At 43.7% G+C, this 23,013-nt stretch overlaps 1 protein-coding gene across 1 annotated transcript in view; it reads right to left on the bottom strand.

The window, feature by feature from the left end:
* LOC121545097 (glypican-3) overlaps positions 1–23,013 on the bottom strand; it is a 308,607-nt gene that overhangs the window by 94,124 nt on the left and 191,470 nt on the right. The window contains exon 6 of the mRNA XM_041855493.1: positions 21,764–21,875. Within this exon, the coding sequence (XP_041711427.1) occupies positions 21,764–21,875 (112 nt within the window). The remainder of the gene's footprint in view (positions 1–21,763; positions 21,876–23,013) is intronic.

A 23,013-nucleotide genomic window follows, 5' to 3' on the forward strand; every position in this document is an offset into this window, starting at 1 on the left:
CATCGTCTGTGGATCTATTGGGGCGGGATGCAAATTGAAGTGGGTCAAGGGTGTCAGGTAAGGTAGAGGTGATATGATCCTTGACTAGTCTCTGAAAACACTTCATGATGACAGAGGTGAGTGCTACGGGGCGATAGTCATTTAGTTCAGTTACCTTTGCTTTCTTGGGTACAGGAACAATGGTGGCCATCTTGACGTATGTGGGAACAGCAGACTGGGAAAGGGAAAGATTGAATATGTCCGTAAACAAACCAGCCAGCTGGTCATATTCTGAGGACGCGGCTAGGGATGCCGTCTGGGCCGGCAGCCGTGCAGGGGTTAACATGCTTAAATGTCTTACTCACGTTGGCCACGGAGAAGGAGAGGCCACAGTCCTTGGTAGTGGGCCTCGTCGGTGGCACTGTGTTATCCACAAAGCAGGCAAAAAAAGTGTTTACCTTGTCTGGAAGCGAGACGTCATTGTCGGCGACGTGGCTGGTTTTCCAATTGTAATCTGTGATTGTCTGGAGTCCCTGCCTCATATGTCTTGTGTCCGAGCCGTTGAATTGAGACTCCACTTTGTCTTGTACTGACGTTTTGCCTGTTTGATTGCCTTACGGAGGGCATAACTGCACTGTTTGTATTCAACCATATTCCCAGTCAGCTTGCCGTGGTTAAATGCGGTGGTTCACGCTGTTCAGTACACCTGGCATTCAAATTAGAAAAAAAAGATACATTTCAAAACAATCTTGAAGCATGGATTCCGATTGGTCAGACAAGCATTGAATAGACTTTAGCACGGGTACTTCCTGTTTGAGTTTCTGCCTATAGGAAGGGAGGAGAAGAATGGCGTTGTGATCTGATTTGCCGAAGGGAGGGCGGGGGAGGGCCTTGTATCCATCCCGGAAGGGAGAATAACAGTGGTCGAAAGTTTTTGAAGCGCGAGTACTACAGGCAATGTATTGAGAGAACTTCGGTAGCGTTTTCCTCAAATTTGCTTTGTTAAAGTCCCCAGCTACAATAAATGTGGCCTCAGGATATGTGGTTTCCAGTTTGCACAAAGTCCGGTGTAGTTCCTTGAGGGCCATCGTGGTATCGGCTTGAGGGGGAATATACATGGCTGTGACTATAATCAAAGAAGATTCTCTTGGGAGGTAATACAGTCGGCATTTGATTGTGAGGTATTCTAGGTCAGGTGAACAAAAGGACTTGAGTTCCTGTACATTATCACAATCACACCATGAGTAGTTAATCATGAAACATACACCTCCGCCTTTCTTCTTCCCAGACAGTTCTTTATTCTTGTCTGTACTGAGAACCCACCTGGCTGTATGGACGGGGACAGAATATCCAGAGAGAGCCATGATTCTGTGAAACAGAGTATGATACAGTCTCTGATGTCTCTCTGGAACTAGATCCTTGCCCTGAGCTCGTCTACTTTATTGTCCAGGGACTGATCATTAGCGAGTAATATACTCGGAAGAGTTGGATGGTGTACTCTGGAGCAGCCTCTGGGATAAATTAAATAGCCTTGGGGGGTACGAACAAATGATCCAATTAGGGATAGTCATATTTCTGATCGGAATGCTGGGGAGTTACCACCGCTCTGATATACAAAATAATAATAATAATAATAATAATGTAAGAAACAACACAAAAAGATAAAAATACTGCAAAGTTGCTTAGGAGCTAGAAGCAGAGCTTCCATGTCTGTCGACACCATCTTTCTAGCTACAAAGGCTAACTGCTGGACTTTGGACAAGCAAGCTAAAGTTAGCTAGGTAATGTTAGCTAGCAGCTAGCTAGCTACCTAGCTAATCAAAATATCTGTTTGCATTTATTGATTATCCTCAACTTGAATACCACCATATAGCTAGCTAGCTACAGTAGCCTAGGTCTGTTCTCATCCACTAATCTTATGACTGGCAGCAGCAGCTGTGTAGTTGCCGAGCAACCAGGTTGTTCAACCGGTTCGATAGAGCTCTGAGATTCAGCTGAAAAGATGTTAGCATTGTCAGAAATGCTATAATAAGGTAGCACATTGTTGGTTCTTAACTGACGGAAAATGTGCACGTGAGAGCGATAAATTATAAATTTCATAAAAACTGTTACAAACACCTACAAACATATTCAGTCCAAATGGATCCAAGTCTAATTGTCACGTTATGGACGCTGTAGCCTCGTTTTAATCCGACGTCTATAATTAGCGCTAGTTTTGGTGCAGAAATTGTCTGATGACCCTAATGCTAATGACCCTGTCAAAAATCCGATATAGGGGTTCTTGGTAAGGATCATGATGAGAGGCGGGGAATGTTTTGTGTATCGCCCCCACAATAATATTTCGATTTGGAGTTGAACAGGATATTGTTCTTTGGAAACTCACTGTATGTATGCGTGTATAGTATGAAATGTGAGTTTGCATTGTGTGCTTGTAAAAGCTGTGCCAGGTTAGAATTTTTTTTATGTGTGTATTTTGGTAACTGTGCTCTTGGGATGTGTGTATGTGTGTGTGTGTGTGTGTGTGTGTGTGTGTGTGCATAGCAGCATGTGAGGTTTGTGGCAAGTGTATTTTCTAGGAACTGTGTGCATATGAAGTGTGTTTTCTGTGCGAGTGTGTATGTATGAGGTGTGTTAAGGGTGTGTTCTGCGAGAGTATATATGTACTGTATAAGGTGTTGAGAGCGCACTGCCCTGGCTCTGGTGACGGCCTATGGCTCAGAGGAAGTGAGACTGCGTGATGGAATTTGTGGCGCTTGGGATCTGGTTTATTTTCCACCCTGGATTCCTTGCCTACCTGCAGGATTTTCCCAGGTCCTGGCTTCAATTAGGCTGGGAAGCTGGGAGGAGAATGGTGCTGGGAGGGGGGCCCAGAGAGGGCTGGAGTCTGTCACACACAACTCAGCACAGCCGCGGAGCACGAGGGAAGGGCAGGGAACAGGGAAAGCGAGAATGAAGAAATGAGGCAGGGAGACAGAAAAGGGGAATGGGCTGAGAAAGACTCATCTGACGAAAGAGAGGGAAATGATGCATAATCAAAGACCAATCACATAATTGCTCTATTTCGCCACTAGCTCAAACATTCCCATATGAAGAAATACTATAATGTATACTATGGTAGGAATTATAGTATTCACTGTAGTATTTTTGCATACTTTATTGTAGTATTTACTGTAGTATACTACAGTATTTACAGTTTACTATAGTATAAATAATGTAGTAAAAAAAAATAGTAGTATATACTATAGTAGAAACCTACTGGAGAAATACTAAACAGCACATTTTCCATAACCTGTAGGTACTGTAGGTAGCTCCTGCTCTTTTCTGTAAACTGTAGGGAACACAATATATGGTCAAAATAAGGTTTCTCACTTACTGGTGGCACAAATTGGGATATACAAGAGGGGAATGGGCAGCGTATATGCAAATTTAATACTGCAGTGTTTAATATAGTTTAGACAGAGTGGGTGGGGTTATATCCTTCCTGTTTGGCCCTGTCCGGGGGTTTCTTCGGATGGGGCCACAGTGTCTCCGGACCGCTCCTGTCTCAGCCTCCAGTATTTATGCTGCAGTAGTTTATGTGTCGGGGGGCTGGGGTTAGTTGGTTATACCTGGAGTACTTCTCCTGTCTTATCCAGTGTCCTGTGTGAATTTAAGTATGCTCTCTCTAATTCTCTCGTTCTCTCTTTCTCTCTGAGAACCTGAGCCCTAGGACCATACGTCAGGACTACCGGGCATGATGACACCTTGCTGTCCCCAGTCCGCCTGGCCTTGCTGCTATTCCAGTTTCAACTGTTCTGCCTGCGGTTACGAAACCCCTACCTGTCCCAGACCTGCTGTTTTCAACTCTTAATGATCGGCTATGAAAAGCCAACTGAGATTTATTCCTGATTATTATTTGACCATGCTTGTCACTTATGAACATTTTTGAACATCTTGGCATGGTTCTGTTATAATCTTCACCCGGCACAGCCAGAAGAGGACTGGCCACCCCTCATAGCCTAGTTCCTCTCTAGGTTTCTTCCTAGGTTTTCGCCTTTCTAGGGAGTTTTTCCTAGCCACTGTGCTTCTACACCTGCATTACTAGCTGTTTGGGGTTTTAGGCTGGGTTTCTGTACAGCACTTCGAGATATTAGCTGATGTAAGAAGGGCTATATAAAATAAAATTGATTGATTGATTGATTGATTTAAAAAATGTTGTATTTTTGCAGACTCTAAGTGTTGTTGCAGACATTTCTGTAGTATTTACTACAGTGGTTTCTTGGGGGATAATACTGTAGTATTTACTATTCTACAGTATTCTACAAAATTCTACACTAAGTACTACACATGATCGAGGGATACTACAGTGTGTAGTATAGTATTCACCAGTATACTACAGTTTATTACAGAATTCTATAGTAAGTACTGTAGTATTCTATAGGAAACTGTCATATTTTTTATGTGGTTTCCCTATGAGATTACTTTTTCACAGAAGAAACCCGATACTCTGGAATTTCAACAGATATTATTTTTGAAAAATAAACCATCTCCTGAAGGAAAAAATCATCACTCAAATATTGGAAATATTCTAATCTAATTTAGGAACTATGATAACTACAGATTTGTAACTCGATATGAGCACAGTGGTTGAGTACATGCATATAAACAAGCACACGCATTTAAACTGATACAGAAAAACTGAGCTAGATTCATCCACAGACAGGTCATTGGACATGAGATTGCATGAGATGCATCACCTGTTGCATCACTAAACCCATAGGGCTCTCGTCAAAAGTAGTGCACTATGTCGGGAATAGGTTGCCATTTGGGACGCAGGCACTGTCTAGATTGCAGGATATGCTGAGAGCCTGAGATGTGCTAGCATATTACTTTTCTTTCTGCTTTGTGATAGCTTAGCTACATAAGTACAAACCATCAAACATTACATTTAAATGTACATTTACGTCATTTAGCAGACACTCTTATCCAGAGCGACTTATAAATTGGTGCATTCACCTTATAGCCAGTGGGATAACCACTTTACAATATGTATACTGGACATGTCTAACAAAGGAATAGACAGCTATGTACCAAATTAAGTCTACTAATACATCATATAGGGTATCCTATCTGGCTTTGGGCCTAGATATTCTAACTTTGCCTCTCCAAGGGCACCCTAATCCCTATATAATGCACTACTTTTGACCATAGCCCTATGGGTCCTGGTCAAAAGTAGTGCACTATATAGGGAATTTGGTGCCATTTGGGACGCACTCCAAGTCAAAGAGGAATAACCTAAGTAAAAAGTAATTTCTCTCCATCCATTTATAGAGCTCAACTCATTTCAAACTTGGCTGCTTATAGCCATGACATCAGACGCTTTAGGCGTGAGAAAGGCTTGTTTTATAAGCACAGGGAGGAAAGGCTTTGTGTTTTTTTAAATGTTTAGTTTAGCTAGCACTGAAGAGCACAGGCTGAGACTCCGTGCCAGACTGTTTCTGTAATCAGACATACTCTGATCAACACTGACAAAGTGAGAAATGACACATTTCCGTTGCACACAGCTGTTTTACAAGGCTGGAGTCAAGGAGCACTTAGAGAGTGGAGGAAAGAAACGTTTTGGGTATTAAAGTTGGAAGGAAGTGGGCTCTGTGGAGGGGACCCATCCTACCCTGGCAGGAGGAGAGCGTGAACATACAACAATAGCGGAGCTGAAGTAGTTCAGTATATAGGGAACAGGATGCCATTTGGGATGCAGACTTGTCAGCCCTAATAGCAGGGGTTCTCAAATGGAGGGTCACATGGCCACGGGAAGATGTTTGGGATGGGGGTGCTGAGGATTATTTTTCTCCGCTAATACAGGAGTAATAAAGGTGGAAGAAAAAAAAAACAATATTTGTCAGCACCTCAGCACCCCTACTTCCCACGGCTATGGAGAGTCAGGACTGTTTACTTTTGGAATGGCTCTTGGCTAGAAAGATTGATTGTGCTAACTTGGTCGTCACAATGGGTCACAATGACAGAGTCATAATAGAGATCCACTCACACAAATAATAATATCACAGTTCTATATCGTGGAGCTCCGCCCCATAGGGGAGCTCTGCTCCTATTGGTTTACCCCGCTGCCTAGGCAGCGAACAGCCTGAGACAAAATTATGCACACACCTGCAGCCAATAGGAGTACAGGTGTCGCTATAAGAGGGGACGCTTCCCCTCAATCAGCCTCCCATTATCTTCAGCTACTGGACTGGACTGAAGAAGCCGATGAGAAGAAAGAGAAGACTCAGGACGAAGAACCGCCGTCGATTTCCAAGTCTCGACGTCGTTCTACAATGACCACACCTGGAGATTTTCCACCCCCAAAAGCTCTTTTCAGAGCTCAATGTCGCTGCTCCTCCATGACGGCTGTGGACTCGCACGACTTATGTTTTGTGTGCTTAGGGTCACAGCACACAAGGAGCGGCCTCATGGATCCCCCACTATGCGCCAGCCGCGCCCTCCTTTCTTTAAAGGAGAGGAAGCAGCGTTGGGCATTTTTCAGGGAGGATATCCCTCTTGAGGATGTGCTATCGGTGTTAGCCTCAGTTTCTGAGGCGTCATCTGAGGGCGCCGACTCAGGAGATTACAGGGATATTGGGGAAGAGATGGGTATTCCGTTGGAACAATCCGTCTCATTGACCCAGACATTCAAGACCCCCTTTCCATTGAAAAGTGCGAGGTCATTTTCATCCATGGGTGATGACGACACGGGCTCTGAATTGTCAGCAGCCCTGTCTTACGCCACAGCCTCTCTGTGCTCTGTTTTTCCAGGGCTCATTCAGAGGGCTGCTGAGCTCCTAGAGATTAAGCTGCCCCCCGTTCCCGGAAGTGGATATGATGGAGGGTGGCCCTTATTCTCGGCCTAGGAGGGCGGCGGAGCCTTAGGTTCCGGCCATGCCCTCACTCAGCAAATACGTTGAGGACTCATGGGAGGCACGCCTTGGCCGGCGAACGCGCCGCCAAGGGTATCTCCCATTCACCAGAGTGGAAGGGAGACAGCAGGGCTTTTCTAAAGGAATCCCCAGGCTCGAGAGAGCCATGGCTGCGTACCTCATGCCGGGTTCGAGTCCTTGGCCCTCGTCGAAGAAAGCCACTCTGCCTAGACAGAAGGACCGATTCACAGCACAGCTGGTTGAGAAGTCCTTTGTGTTGGGAGCCCAGGCCGTAGCAGCGGCAAATAATATTGCCCTCCTCGCAGCCTCTCTGTAACTGTAAGACTGCGCTCACGAGGGAGGAGGTGAAAGAGGCGTCCAGGACTTCTGGCGCTATTCTCCACCTGACGCAGGCGTCGGCTGTTTGTGCGGGGAGGTCCATGGCCACTTCGGTGGTCGCGGAGCGACACCTCTGGCTGCCTATGATGGCCATGAAAGAGTTGGACAGAGCCTCGTTACTGAACGCTCCCAGTCTCCAGCAGCAAGGGAGCGGGCCCCGCCCCTCCGGCAACACCAGAGGTACCGACCATTCCGCCGGCGAGAGAGGTCATCAGAGCGTCATCCTGGAATCACCCGAAGGGCGGCCAGAAGAGACGCCGCCTATGACATGGCGAAGGGGAGAGAATGGGAGACGGCACAGCGCCTGGTTCGACTGTGCCCACTATTCCCCCCCACCCTTCTGTTGAGGGTATGGAGGAAACTGTGTTTGATGTGTGTAATAAAGAGTTGGCTCCAATTGATTTTGTGACAAGAGAGCCCCTTTTCCATGATACATCCGAGACCGTTCAGGTTCCTTCACTCTCTCTCTCTCTCTCACCACTCTGAGTGTAGCACAGCCCACCACGGGTGCGTAGCTGAGCACACACAAGAGACAGGTGTAAATAAGGCAACAGGGCAGACATCATTGATGAGCCGCCTTGCTATACCTCATAAAAACCTCACACCACAGACTCCTAGGAGTGCTCTAGTGGAGGTTTCACATAGCAGACTGCGTACACAGCCAGTTAATGGAATGATGACGCAATCGCTATTGGGGGATGGCGCTCTTACTCAGGCGAGCGCCTCAGTCAGTGCAGTTCAGACCCGTGCTGCGTTCACGGAGGGCTGGGACAACGAGGTTACGAGTATAACCAATGTGTCGGCGCCCCCGTTTCTCTCAGAACGATCTCATGTATCCTCTCCCTTTCATGGGAGGCCCGCCTTGGGCTGTTCCACCACTTCAGTGGCGGCGAGGGCCGTCGAGGAATAGAGTTAAAGAGAGCTAGGATCGGGTGCCTCTCCATCACAGCTTGCAGCTTAATGGCACATTCTTTCATGGCAGCCTTGAAGAGCTCTGCACACAAATCTCTCTCTTGCTCTGGAAGAGAATGTGAAAGGTCCTGCAGCTTGTCCTCGATGTTGTGGGCTGATGGCTCTGACACAGCAAGCCAGACAATCACAGCGAGCCAGACTACAGCCGAGCCAGACTACCGAAGGGAATGAGTACAACACTCGCAATAGCACTAGCTAAAGGAAAGTACTTATTTCCAGTGTGTGAGTGAGTTTTTAAATTGTGATCAATATAGCCCCTCATTGTGCTCCCGACAACAGCCAGCTGCTGTCGGGAGACACCGACTCGATGCCGAAAGCTTTGGAACTCAAGAACTTGGATACCTGTGTCAACACCTGCCCGCTTTGCCTGGAATAGCTAACAAAAGTTTCCAGCGCTGTAGAAGCTGTGTTTATTACGCTCTTGTCCGGGACACTATTGACAATCCGGAGTTCCAATGCAGCAATTGTTTGCTAGTGGAGGACTACAGGAATGAGGTGGCTATTCTTAGCGAAAAAATCTCAATTCTGCGCAAACTTATTTGGAAAATGCAGATTGGAACTTTCTTGTTCTCAAATCCTATGGCAGGACGCCACTTGGGCCTAATGGATGTTTCCCCGTCTTTACATCTATCCGAATGGCCTTTGCTACCTGGAACTTGCCTGCCAAAGAAGTTGTCTCCATCTGCTTCTCCTCCTCCATCCTGTAGTGAAGTAGATCGAGAACAGCACGAAGAGTGTTCCAATCAGCGCAGGTCTCATGTCACAAGTCGTGGAAACCGAAGGCAGTGGCATGCTGCTAAGTGGACGGGAGTGACTGCGTGAGGTTCGGAGCAGATTGACATAAGGAATAACTTCGCTGCAATGGTGCCTGATCTACATGTGCCTTCATCGTTGGGATTGCCTATGTCTGCGACGGCGGTGCTAACTCCAACTACGCTGACTACAGCAGCGCTTCGTCGTCGAGTTCGGCTCCTTTCCCTCTCTCTGGATCTGAAGGGGCACTGCCTGCTGTGGGAGGTCTGGACCTATTGCCGGGAGCAGCGGATGTACGCTATCCTGCTTCTCATTGGGCCCGTGAAATGCTCAACGAATTGTGTGAGGGGTCGGAATGGGCGGATTTCTCAATTCCCTTCTCCGGCCGTTGTAATGGGCAGTTCATTGTGAGAATGTCTCAGTCCCTGGAGCAGAAACGTTGTGCAATCCAGGAGCAAGACTACATGACATCAGTAAGCTGCTCCAAAACATTTTAAACCAGCATCAGGAAATTGAGTCTATCATAGTTCATGTGCGATTCAATGACATTATAAAGGGCAGCTTAGAACAGCTGAAGATGGATTTTAAAGAACTGATTGGGTCACTACTTGACACCAACAAACGCCCCATAATATCTGGCCCTCTGCCCTCCCTAAATCGTGGCATTGAATGATTCAGCAGACTTTTAGCCCTCCATAACTGGCTACGAGACTATTGCAGCTCTGTGGGTGTAACATTTATTGACAATTTTGATACCTTCTGGAAGCAAAGCTCACATTATAAGGAGGATGGGATCCACCCAAATCACTTGGGTTCCTGGATCCTTTCACAGCATTATAAGGTTGCGTTGAGACAATGACTTATCAATGACCCAAGCCCAGCTCATTTAATCCCTACCATTGTGTCGCTGAGTTGTCACAATGCTTCAGCAAATGTACATTATCCTAGGGGCGCTGGAAGACACAATGTAAGTAAACTAATTGATGTCCCTCTTACTGCCCTGAATGCCTCTGCTGATCCTACAGTTATTGTATGCAGTAACCATGTGTCTATGAACCAGAGTTATACTGTTAGCACTGAGGCAGTGTGCCCTAGCAGGAAGTCCACTGTGTGCAGCTCACCCTGTACTAACATAAATAACCTGAGCATGTATACCTCTATTAAGCTTCCCAGTAAAGCAATAAAAACAATCAAGCATCCCAGAAAAGTGCTAAAAATAGCCCACGTTAACAAGGTTCATGAAATCAATAATTTGCTAGCAACAGATTACTTTCATATTCTGATAATCTCTGAAACTCAGATAACACCTTTGATGATACAGTGGTAGCAATACATGGTTATAAGATCTACAGAAAAGACAGAAATGCCAAAGGTGGAGGTGTAGCCGTTTATATTCAGAAGTACATTCCTGTAAAACTTAGAGAGGATCTCATGTTAAATACTGTTTAAGTAATATGGCTACAGGTTCATCTGCCTCACCTAAAGCGCATTCTTGTGGGAAGCTGCTATAGACCACCAAGTGCTAACAGTCAGTATCTGGGTAACATGTGTGAAATGCTTTATAATGTATGTGATATCAACAGAGAGGTATATGTTCTGGGTGATTTTAATATTGACTGGCTTTCATCAGGCTGCCCACTCAAAAGAAAGCGTCAAACCGTAACTAGTGCCTGCAGTCAACCTACCAGGGTAGTTACAAACAGCACAGGAATGAAATCATCAACATGTATTGATCACATCTTTGCTAATGCTGCAGAAATTTGCATGAAAGGAGTATCCAAATCCATCGGATATAGTGATCACAATATAGTAGCCATATCTAGGAACAAGCTAAAAAGGCTTGGCCTAATATAGTGTATAAGAGGTCATACAATAAGTTTTGTAGTGATTCCTATGTTGTTGATGTAAATAATATTTGTTGGTCCGTGGTGTGTAATGAGAAGCAACCAGACACTGCACTTGACATATTTATGAAATTGCTCATCCCAGTCACTAATAAGCATGCACCCATTAAGAAAATGACTGTAAAAACAGTTAAATCCCTGTGGATTGATTAGGAATTTAAAAATTGTATGGTTGAGAGGGATGAGGCAAAATAAAAGGAAAAATAAGTCTGTCTGTACAACCGATTGGCAAACGTACTGCAAATTGAGAAATCATGTGACTAAACTGAATAAAAAGAAGAAGAAACTACACTATGAAACAAAGATAAATGACATAAAAAATGATAGTAAAAAGCTTTGGAGCAACTTAAATGAAATTTTGGCCAAAAAGGCAAACTCTTCTCCATCATTCATTGAATCAGATGACTCATTCATCACAAAACCCAATGATATTGGCAACTACTTTAATTATTTTTTTCATTGGCAAGATTAGCAAACTTAAGCATGACATGCCAACAACAAACGCTGACACTACACATCCAAGTATATCTGACCCAATTATGAAAGACTTGTATTGTAATTTTGGTGTGGAAGAGGTGAAATAATTATTGTTTTCTATCAACAATGACAAGCCACCGGGGTCTGACAACTTGGATAGAAAATTACTGAGGATAATATCGGACGATATATCTTCAATTTAAGCCTACTAGAAAGTGTGTGCCCTCAGGCCTGGAGGGAAGCAAAAGTCATTCCCATACCTCAAATAGTCGACCAATCAGCCCGATCAGCCTGTTACCAACCCTTAGTAAACTTTTGGAAAGAATTGTGTTTGACCAGATACAATGCTATTTTACAGTAAACAAATTGACAACAGACTTTCAGCACGCTTATAGGGAAGGACATTCAACAAGCACAACACTTAAACAAATGACTTACTGCGAGAAATTGATGATAAAAAGATTGTGGGGCTGTTTTGTTAGACTTCAGTGCGGCTTTTGACATTATGGATCATAGTCTGCTGCTGGAAAAACGTATGTGTTACGGCTTTACACCTGCTGCTATAATGTGGATAAAGAGTTACCTGTCTAACAGAACACAGAGGGTGTTCTTTAATGGAAGCTTATCCAACATAATCCATCTAGCATCAGGAATTCCACAGGGCAGCTTACTTTTTTCAATCTTTACTAACGACATGCCACTGGCTTTGTGCCATAGACATGCCGGTGTGTCTATGTATGCGGATGACTAAACACTATACACGTCAGCTACTACAGCGACTGAAATGACTGCAACACTTAACAAAGAGCTGCAGTTAGTTTCAGGATGAGTGGCAAGGAATAAGTTAGTCCTAAATATTTCAAAAACTAAAAGCATTGTATTTGGGACAAATCATTCACTAAACCCTAAACCTCAACTAAATCTTGTAATGAATAATGTGGAAATTGAGCTGGTTGAGGTGTCTAAACTGCTTGTAGTAACCCTGGATTGTAAACTGTCATGGTCAAAACATATTGATACAACAGTAGCTAAGACGGGGAGAAGTCTGTCCATAATTAAGCTCTGTTCTGCCTTCTTAACAGCACTATCAACAAGGCAGGTCGTACAGGCCCTAGTTTTGTCGCACCTGGACTACTGTTCAGTCGTGTGGTCAGGTGCCACAAAGAGGGACCTCGGCTGGCCCTTAGATGTACACAGAGAGCTAACATTAATAATATGCATGTCAATCTCTCCTTGCTCAAAGTGGAGGAGAGATTGACTATTGGTGAGAGTTATTGACATGTTGAATGCACCGAGCTGTGTGTCAGACACCTATTTATACCCCACATTTTAGTCATTTAGCAGACGCTCTTATCCAGAGCGACTTACAGTTAGTGAGTGCATACATTTTTATATTTTTTTATACTGGAATCGAACCCACAACCCTGGCGTTGCAAATGCCATGCTCTACCAACTGAGCTACATCCCTGCCGGCCATTCCCTCCCAATAACGTGTGCTATTGTGATTTGCATGTCCAGCAAGCTTTCCAGGACATAGGCAAAACATTCTTGTTAATCTAACTGCACTGTCCATTTTACAGTAGCTATTACAGTGAAACAATACCATGCTATTGTTCGAGGAGAGTTCACAACAATAAAAACGTATCACGGCAACTGGTTTGATACATTCACCTCTGAAGGTAAATAATGTACTTACATTCAGTAATCTTGCTCTGATTTGTCATCCTGAGGGTCCCAGAGATAAAATGTAGCATAGTTTTGTTTGATAAAATCAATTTCTATATTCAAATGTAGGAACTGGGTTCTACAGTTTGAACCCTTGCTGTCTCTGGCTTCACACCCACCCCACCCGGCCATCTGGATGTGTGAAAGTTAGTGTATAAGCTAATGATCCATCATGTATGACATTCCTGGGAGTGTGTAAACTTACATTTTGTGTTACCATATCATTTTTGTATGTTCTCTATAGTTATGTACTTGAAAATGTATCAATTTACCAATTTGGCACATTTGGGGGCAGACTTGATACAAAATAGTCCAGTATTGCAATGCTTCACTGGATCAATCTGAAACTTTGCACACACAGTGCTAAATTGTGCCAAAACTGCAATATTATATTGTGCCGTTTCTCTTGCATTTCAAAGATGATGTAACAAAAATGTTTTATAGAAAACACATGTTTTTTTGTTTGTATTATCTTTTACCAGATCTAATGTGTAATATTCTCCTAAATTAATTTCATATTTCCACAAACTTCAAAGTGTTTCCTTTCAAATGGTATCAATAATATGCATATCCTTGCTTAAGGTCCTGAGCTACAGGCAGTTTGATTTGGGTATGTCATTTTAGGCGAAAATTGAAAAAAAGGGTCAGACTCTTAAGAGGTTAAGGAGGACCACTAGCTCCAGACTGTGTTCAATGGTGAACACAGCCTGGGCCTTCAGAGAGGATTTGTGGTACCCAGCCTTCCGATCCTGGACACACTTGGCAGATGGTTCAGTGGTGTCCAGGAACTCTGAGAGGACATCCATGTGCTCTGGCAGCCACTCCACGGCACTGAGCCACAAGCACCACCTGGTCTGTACTGCATAGACTGGCATAACAGGAGTGAGGTCCTTTTCCAGCATGAACACTCTGAGTTGCTGGCGACGATGGGGGGCCTGGCAAAACCACCTCTTAACAAGAGCACACAATGTCTTCATCCCCACAAACATTTCAGGCAAGACCTCTAAAACAAGGTTTAGGAGATGTGCAATGCATGTCACATTGGTTGTGTTAGGAAAGAGGCCCTTCAGGACTCCTTGAAGGCTTTTTTCATGTAACTGGCTGAATCTGATACAACGGCCCACACCTGATTGAACCTCACCCCTTTGCTACTCAGACAGGATATCACTGCCTGGGACAATGTTGTAAAGTTGACTTTGTCCAAAAAGGTAAAGTCTGCCATTATGGGTTTCTCTATGCCCCTACTGGCTGAAGTAGAATGGCCAGGGCACACCTCCCACAGGCATCGGTGGTCTCGTCCAAGGTCACGCAGAGATCCTTGCCCACTGCTTCTTTGATATCCTGGATGTAGTGCGGGTAAAGCTCAGGGAGGTATTCAGTGCGCAGTTGGGGTGCTGCAGGAACACTCCTTGCTTGAAGTGTTGTTTTTTTACATGCCGAACTTCAGTGCCTTCGCCAGCCGAATGTCTGCCTTGATCAGTGTTTTCACAAAGTCACACACACACACACACACCACACACACACACACACACACAGTCTTGTACAACTAACCATGTGGGGACACACAATTCAGTCACATTCAAAATTATATTTTCCCTAACCCCTAAACCTAACCCTAACGCGAACCCGTACCCTAACCCTAACTTTAACCCTAACCTTAACCTGAAAACCTAACCTTAACCCTAACCCTAACCCTAAACCTAATCCTAGCTCCTAACCCTAACCTTGAAACTAATCCTTACTCCTAACCCTAAGCCTAATTCTAACCCTAACACTAATTCTAACCTTAACCCTGGCGGTCTATGTATATTTGTAAACAGCAGCTGGTGCACGATATCTAAGGAAGTCTCAAGGTTTTGCTCGCCTGAGGTAGAGTATCTCATGATAATAATGGTGCCGGAGAAGATGGCTGCCGTTTTACAGCCCTCTAACCAATTGTACTATTATGTGTGTTTTCCCGCGGTATTTGTGATTTATTTTGTACATAATGTTTCTGCCATTGTCTCTTATAACCAAAAAGAGCTTCTGGATATCAGGACAGCGATTACTCACCTCGTATTGGAGGTGAGTAATCCCCGTCATTCGCATGAGGAAGAGACAGAGATATCGTGGACGTAGGTCGGGGTGCCTTGTAAGGATCCGACGGCGAGCGAGTAAACTGCCGCTCCCATCAATCCTATTAGCCAATCTTCAATCATTGGAGAATAAATTGGATGACCTAAGATTACGGTTATCCTACCAACGGGACATTAAACACTGTAATATCTTATGTTTCACCGAGTCGTGGCTGAACGACGACATGGACAACATACAGCTAGCGGGCTATATGCTACATCGGCAGGATAGAACGGCTGACTCCGGTAAGACAAGGGGTGGCGGTCTGTGTATATTTGTAAACAACAGCTGGTGCACAAAATCAAATACTAAGGAAGTCTCAAGGTTTTGCTCGCCTGAGGTAGAGTATCTTATGATAAACTGTAGACCACACTATTTACCAAGAGAGTTTTCATCTATATTTTTCATAGCTGTCTATTTACCACCACAAACCAATGCTGGCATTAAGATTGCACTGAATGAGCTGTATAAGGCCATAAGTCAACAGGAAAACGCTCATCCAGAGGCAGCGCTCCTAGTGGCCGGGGACTTTAATGCAGGGAAACTTAAATCCGTTCTACCTAATTTCTACCAGCATGTTAAATGTGCAACCAGAGGAAAAAAAACTCTAGACCACCTTTACTCCACACACAGAGACGCATACAAAGCACCAAGACAGTCGTGAAGAGGGCACAACAAAACATGTTTCCCCTAAGGAGACTAAAAAGATTTGGCATGGGTCCTCTGATCCTCAAAAGGTTCTACAGCTGCACCATCGACAGCATCCTGACTGGTTGCATCACTGCCTGGTATGGCAACTGCTCGGCCTCCGACCGCAAGGCACTACAGAGGGTAGTGCGTACGGCCCAGTACATCACTGGGGCCAAGCTTCCTGCCATTCAGGACCTCTATACCAGGTGGTGTCAGAGGAAGGCCATAGAAATTGTCAAAGACTCCAGCCACCCTAGTCATAGACTGTTCTCTCTGTTACCGCACGGCAAGCGGTACCGGAGCGCCAAGTCTAGGTCCTCTTTTACGCTGCTGCTACTCTCTGTTTATTATCTATGCATAGTCACTTTAATAACTCTACCTACATGTACCTATTACCTCAATTACCTCGACTAACCAGTGCCCCCGCACATTGACTCGGTACCGGTACGCCCTGTATATAGCCTCGCTATTGTTATTTTACTGCTGCTCTTGAATTATTTGTTACTTTATTTCTTATTATTACTATTTTTAAATGTTTAATTTTTGTATTCTTTCTTAAAATTGCATTGTTGGTTAAGGGCTTGTAAGTAAGCATTTCACTGTTCGGTCTACACCTGTTGTATTCTGCACAATTTTTTATTTTTTTATTTTATGTTATTTGATAAACCCTCTAGTAATAGCATTTGACCTTGTGGGGACAAAAAAATGTCCACAGTTGGACAAATGTTTGTTTGTTTACTATTCTTGTGTGGACTTTCCTCATCAATTTACACACAATACCGCCTAATGAAAAAGCGAAAACAGGTTTTTAGAAATTTTAGCAAATGTATTAAAAATAAAAAACAGGAATACCTTATTTACATAAGTATTCAGACCCTTTGCTATGAGACTCGAAATTGAACTCAGGTGCATCCTGTTTCCATTGATCATCCTTGAGATGTTTCTACAACTTGATTGGAGTCCACCTGTGGTGAATTCAATTGATTGGACATGATTTGGAAAGACACACACCTGTCTATATAAGGTCCCACAGTTGACAGTGAATGTAAGAGCAGAAACCAAGCCATGAGGTTGGAGGAATTGTCCGTAGAGCTCCGAGACAGGATTGTGTCGAAGCACAGATCTGGGGAAGTGTACCAAAACATTTCTGCAGCATTGAAGGTCCCCAAGAACACAGTGGCCTCTATCATTCTTAAATGAAAGACATTTGGAACCACAAATACTTTTCCTAGAGCTGGCCGCCTGGCCAAACTGAGCAATCAGGGGAGAAAGGCCTTGGTCAGGGAGGTGACCAAGAACCCGATGGTTACTCTGACAGAGCTCCAGAGATCCCCTGTGGAGATGGGCGAACCTTCCAGAAGGACAACCATCTCTGCAGCACTCCACCAATCAGGCCTTTATGGTACAGTGGCCAGACAGAAGCCACTCCTCAGTAAAAGGCACATGACAGCCTGCTTGGAGTTTGCCGAAAGGCACCTAAAGGACTCTCATACCATGAGAAACAAGATTCTCTGGTCTGATGAAACCAATAATTAACTATTTGGCCTGAATGCCAAGGTCACGTCTGTAGGAAACCTGGCACCATCCCTACGGTGAAGCATGTTGGTGGCAGCATCATGCTGTGGGGACGTTTTTCAGCGGCAGGGACAGGGAGACTAGTAAGGATAGGGAAAGATGAATGGAGCAAAGTACGGAGAGATCCTTGATGAAAACCTGCTCCAGAGTTCTCAGGACCTCAGACTGGGGCTGATCTGTCACATGATCTCAGTATATATACACCTGTTCTGAAAGGGCCCAGAGTCTGCAACACGACTAAGCAAGGGGCACCATCAAGCAAGCGGCGCCATGAAGACCAAGGAGCTTTCCAAACAGGTCAGGGACAAAGTTTTGGAGAAGTACAGATCAGGGTTGGGTTATACATTTTTTTCAGAAACTTTTAACCTCCCACGGAGCACCATTAAATCCATTATAAAAAAAGAAAAGAACATGGCACCACAACAAACCTGTTGCAATTTTACTTTAGTGCCTTATTAAAAATAGGATGCATGTTTTGGAATATTTTTTATTCTGTACAGGCTTCCTTCTTTTCACTCTGTCATTTAGGTTAGTATTGTGGAGTAACTACAATGTTGTTGATCCGTCCTCAGTTTTATCCTATCACAGCCATTAAACTGTATCTTTGTAGCGACTGGGTGTATTGACACTCCATCCGAAGTGTAATTAATAACTTTACTAAGCTCAAAGGGATACTCAATGTCTGCTCTTTTTTCATTTTTACCCATCTACCAATAGGTGCCCTTCTTTGCAAGGCATTGGAAAACCTCCCTGGTCTTTGTGGTTGAATCTGTGTTTGAAATTCACTGCTCAACTGAGGGACCTTAAAGATAATTGTATGTGTGGGGTCCAGAGATGAGGTAGTCATTCAAAAATCATGTTAAACACTATTATTGCACACAGAGTGAGTCCGTGCAACTTATTATGTGACTTGTTAAGCACATTTTTACTCCTGAACTTATTTAGGCTTTCCATAAGAAAGGGTTGAATACTTATTGACTCAAGACATTTCATCTTTTCATTTGTAAACATTTCTAAAAAAATAATTCCATTTTGACATAATGGGGTGTTGTGTATAGTAGGCCAGTGACACACAATCTCTATGTAATCAATTTTAAATTCAAGCTGTAACAACATTTGGAAAACGTAAAGGGGTGTAAATACTTTTTGAAGGCACTGTAGTTGTATGGTTTGTTGAACTTTGAAAACAATTTAAAAAATTGTGTTTGACCTGATACAATGCTATTTTACTGTAAGCGAATTGACAACATATTTTCAGCACGCTTATAGGGAAGGACATTCAACAGGCATAGCACTTACACAAATGACTGATGATTGGCTGAGAGAAATTGATGATAAAAAGATGATTGTGGGAGCTGTTTTGTTAGACATTATCGATCATAGTCTGCTGCTGGAAAAACGTTGTGTTATGGCTTTACAACCCCTGCTATATTGTGGATAAAGAGTTACCTGTCTAACAGAACACAGAGCGTTTTCTTTAATGGAAGCCTCTCCAACATAATCCAGGTAGAATCAGGAATTCCCACGGGCAGCTGTCTAGACCCCTTACTTTTTTCAATCTTTACTAATGACATGCCACTGGCTTTGAGTAAAGCCAGTGTGTCTATGTATGCAAATTACTTAACACTATACACGTCAGCTACTACGTCAAGTGAAATCACTGCAACACTGCAGTTAGTTTCAGTTATGTTAGGCATAACCGTGTTCATGGAGCTCTCAACTAGCCTTACACCTCACAGATTAGGGTGGTTTTTCTGTTAGTGGTATTATACATTTTGTATTGTAGATATGTAGTGGTGTAATCATGTTATATGAGGTACTGTTTAATATATTTTTTTAATGTGTGATGTAAGTGCCTTAACGTGTAAGTGCCTTAATGTGTTAATGTTTTTTGACCCCAGGAAGAGTAGCTTCTGCCTTGGCAGCATCTAATGGGGATCCCTAATAAACACAAATACAAATGAGAAACCACCTAGTACTGACAACTTAGATGGAATGCTACTGAGCATGGTAGCAGACTATAATCGCGACTCCTGTTTGTCATATCTTTAATCTGAAAAGTGTTTGTCCTCAGACCTGGAGGGAAGCTAAAGTCATTCCGCTACCCAAGAATAGCTTTACATCCTCTGTCATATCATGGGTTGAGAGCTATATATCCAAGAAAACATAGGGTTTTCTTTGATGGAAGCTTCTCTAATTTAAAGCTTTCTTGGTCCTTTACTGTTCCCTATTTTTAGTAGTGATCTACCACAAGCTTTAAACAAAGCCTGTGTGCCTATGTATGCTGATGATTCAACATTATACACATCAGCAACCACAGCTAGTGAAATCACTGCAACCCTACTCAAAGAGTTGCAGTCAGTTTTGGAATGGGTGACAAGTAATAAACTAGTTCTGAACATCTGCCCGGTGATATGGTCAAGTGCTGCAAAGAAGGACCTAGAAAAGCTGCAGCTGGCCTAGAACAGAGCAGCATGTCTTGCCCTTTAATGTACACAGAGGGTTAATGTCAACAATATGCATGTCAGTCTGTCAGGGCTCAAAGTAGAATAGAGATTGACTGCATCAATTCTTGTTTTTGTGAGAAATATAATATTTATGAAAATTCAAAACTGTTTGTATAATCAATTTTCATATACAGTAACTATGACAGACATGCTTATCCCACCCGACATGCCACCAGGGGTCTCTTCACAGTCCCCAGGTCCAGAACAAATTGAAGAAAATGTACAGTATTAAATAAAGCAACACCTCACGGCACAATGCCTCTCCCCCATGTGACCACATTTTTGTGTGTATGTACTAACATGTATATGTAACTGATAGATGCACACACATACACAAACACACACTCAAATGCACACCTTCATGTTATCATCTGCCTGAGATGGAGGCATGTACACTAAACAACGCAAAGCTTCCACATCAGATGAGAAGCAGTTTGACTTTAATGACGCTACAAAAGAGCACATTTCAACAGTCTTAGCCACTTAAAAGCATCTCATTAATCCTGATTTGAGCCGCCAACCTAGATCCAGCGGCCTGTATTGCCTTGGAGATATCTGGAAGAGAAAGGCACAAAGCAGGCAGGAGGGAGGGAGGGGCGTGGTCGACGAGAGGCAGGGAAATAATCACAGGCGTTTCAAGGCACTAAGTGACGTCTTATCAACACTGTGGCAAAGAGGCACACTCTCCATCTGCCCCCCCGCCCCCCATTTACCAGTCCCTCTGCAGCAAAGCACCCCCACAGCATGATGCTGCCACCCCCGTGCCTAATGGTTGGGGTGGTGTTCTTCGGCTTGCAAGCCCCCCCATTTTCCTACAAACATAATGATGGTCATTATGGCCAAACAGTTCTATTTTTGTTTCATCAGACCAGAAGACGTTTCTCCAAAAAGTACGATCTTTGTCCCCATGTGCAGTTGCAAACCGTAGTCTGGCTTTTCTATGGCGGTTTTGGAGCAGGGGCTTCTTCCTTGCTGAGCGGCCTTTCAGGTTATGTCAATATAGGACTTGTTTTACTGTGGATATAGATACTTTTCTACCTGTTTCCTCCAGCATCTTCACAAGGTCCTTTGCTGTTGTTCTGGGAATGATTTGCACTTTTCGCACCAAAGTACATTCATCTCTAGGAGACAGAACGCATCTCCTTCCTGAGTGGTATGATGGCTGCGTGGTCCCATGGTGTTTATACTTGCGTACTATTATTTGTACAGATGAACGTGGTACCGTCAGGCATTTGGAAATTGCTCCCAAGGATGAACCAGACTTGTGGAGGTCTACAATTTATTTTCTGAGGTCTTGGCTGATTCCTTTTTATTTTTCCATGATGTCAAGCAAAGAGGCACTGAGTTTGAAGGTAGGCCTTGAAATACATCCACAGGTACACCTCAAATTGACTCAAATGATGTCAATTAGCCTATCAGAAGCTTATAAAGCCATGATATCATTTTATGGAATTTTCCAAGCTGTTTAAAGGCACAGTCAACTTAGTGTATGTCAACTTTTGACCCACTGGAATTGTGATACAGTGAACTATAAGTGAAATAATCTGTCTGTAAACAATTGTTGGAAAAATTACTTGTGTCATGCACAAAGTAGATGTCCTAACCGACTTGCCAAAACTATAGTTTGTTAACAAGAAATTTGTGGAGTGGTTGAAAAACGAGTTTTAATGACTCCAACCTAAGTGTATGTAAACTTCCAACTTCAACTGTATATGAACGTACACGCATGCACGCACGCACGCATACACACACAAACTGACACACACACACACTCCACCTGGTTGATGTGTTTGAGTTTGTCGATGATCTGGCTGATGACCGGTTCAGGGAGTTTGTTCTTAGAGTCAGATCCATGGGAGTGAGATCGCTTCACACCTGGGACAGGGAACCTGGGATGGATGGAAAAATGTAATGAAACGTTTAATTGTGTACATTTTTGAAAGAGCTGCCTTGCTCTTTTTGGTGTTTCATAAACCACATGATTAGTACAGTAAACTGAACATTTGACTACACTCCAGACCCCAGCTCCCAATATGAAGCTCTATCTCCATCTAGTGTTGAGAAGATGAACAACCAATCTTCAGACAAAAATATTTATTTTATTTAACTAGTCAAGTCAATTAAGAACAAATTCTTACAATGACAGCCTACACCTGCCAAACCCAGACGACGCTGTCCTACAGGACTCCCAATCACGGCCGGTTGTGATACAGCCTGGAATCAAACCAGGGAGTCTGTAGTGACGCCTCAAGCTCTGAGATGCAGTGCCTTAGACCACTGCGCCACTCAGGAGCCCAATTATATAAATGCAACATGCAACAATTTCAAAGATTTTGCTGCGTTACAGTTCATATAAGGAAATCAGTCAATTGAAATAAATACATTAGGCCCTAATCTATGGATTTCACATGACTGGGCAGGGGCACAGCCTGGGTGGGCCTGGGAGGGCATAGGCCCACCCTAATTGGGAGCCAGGACCACCCACTGGGGAGCCAGGCCCAGCCAATCAGAATGCATTTTCCCCCACAAAAGGGCTTTATTACAGACAGAAAAACTCCTCAGCACCCCGCCCTCCCCACTCTGACGATCCTGCAGGTGAAAATTATTAAATAACATTCAATTTTCTGGAAACAGCTACATGTTGCGTTTATATTTTTGTTCAGTGTAGCAACAAATCACCTATAACTCAATGTTCATAAATTAATAATTGAATATTATGTGTAAGATACGATATGATGTATGTTCATACTTTATACCTCATACTTCATACCCCAAACTACTTTACAGTCAATCTTGCAGAGGCATAGGCGGAGGTAGGTATGTGTAGGAGGGGAAGAGAAAGGCTCCTACCTGCCCCTATCTATCTCTAACAGTCTGGCTGAGGAGTCACAGCTTTGTAGATGCATGTGGATGTCTTGGGGAGAAAATGGGGGAGGAGGATGGGGAGTGAATCTCAAGGTTGGAACTCTCACAAATGGCACCCTATTCCCTTTATAGTGCACTAATGTTGACCATAGATCATAGGGC

Source organism: Coregonus clupeaformis, chromosome 3 (assembly GCF_020615455.1).
Source record: "Coregonus clupeaformis isolate EN_2021a chromosome 3, ASM2061545v1, whole genome shotgun sequence".
NCBI lineage: Eukaryota > Metazoa > Chordata > Actinopteri > Salmoniformes > Salmonidae > Coregonus > Coregonus clupeaformis.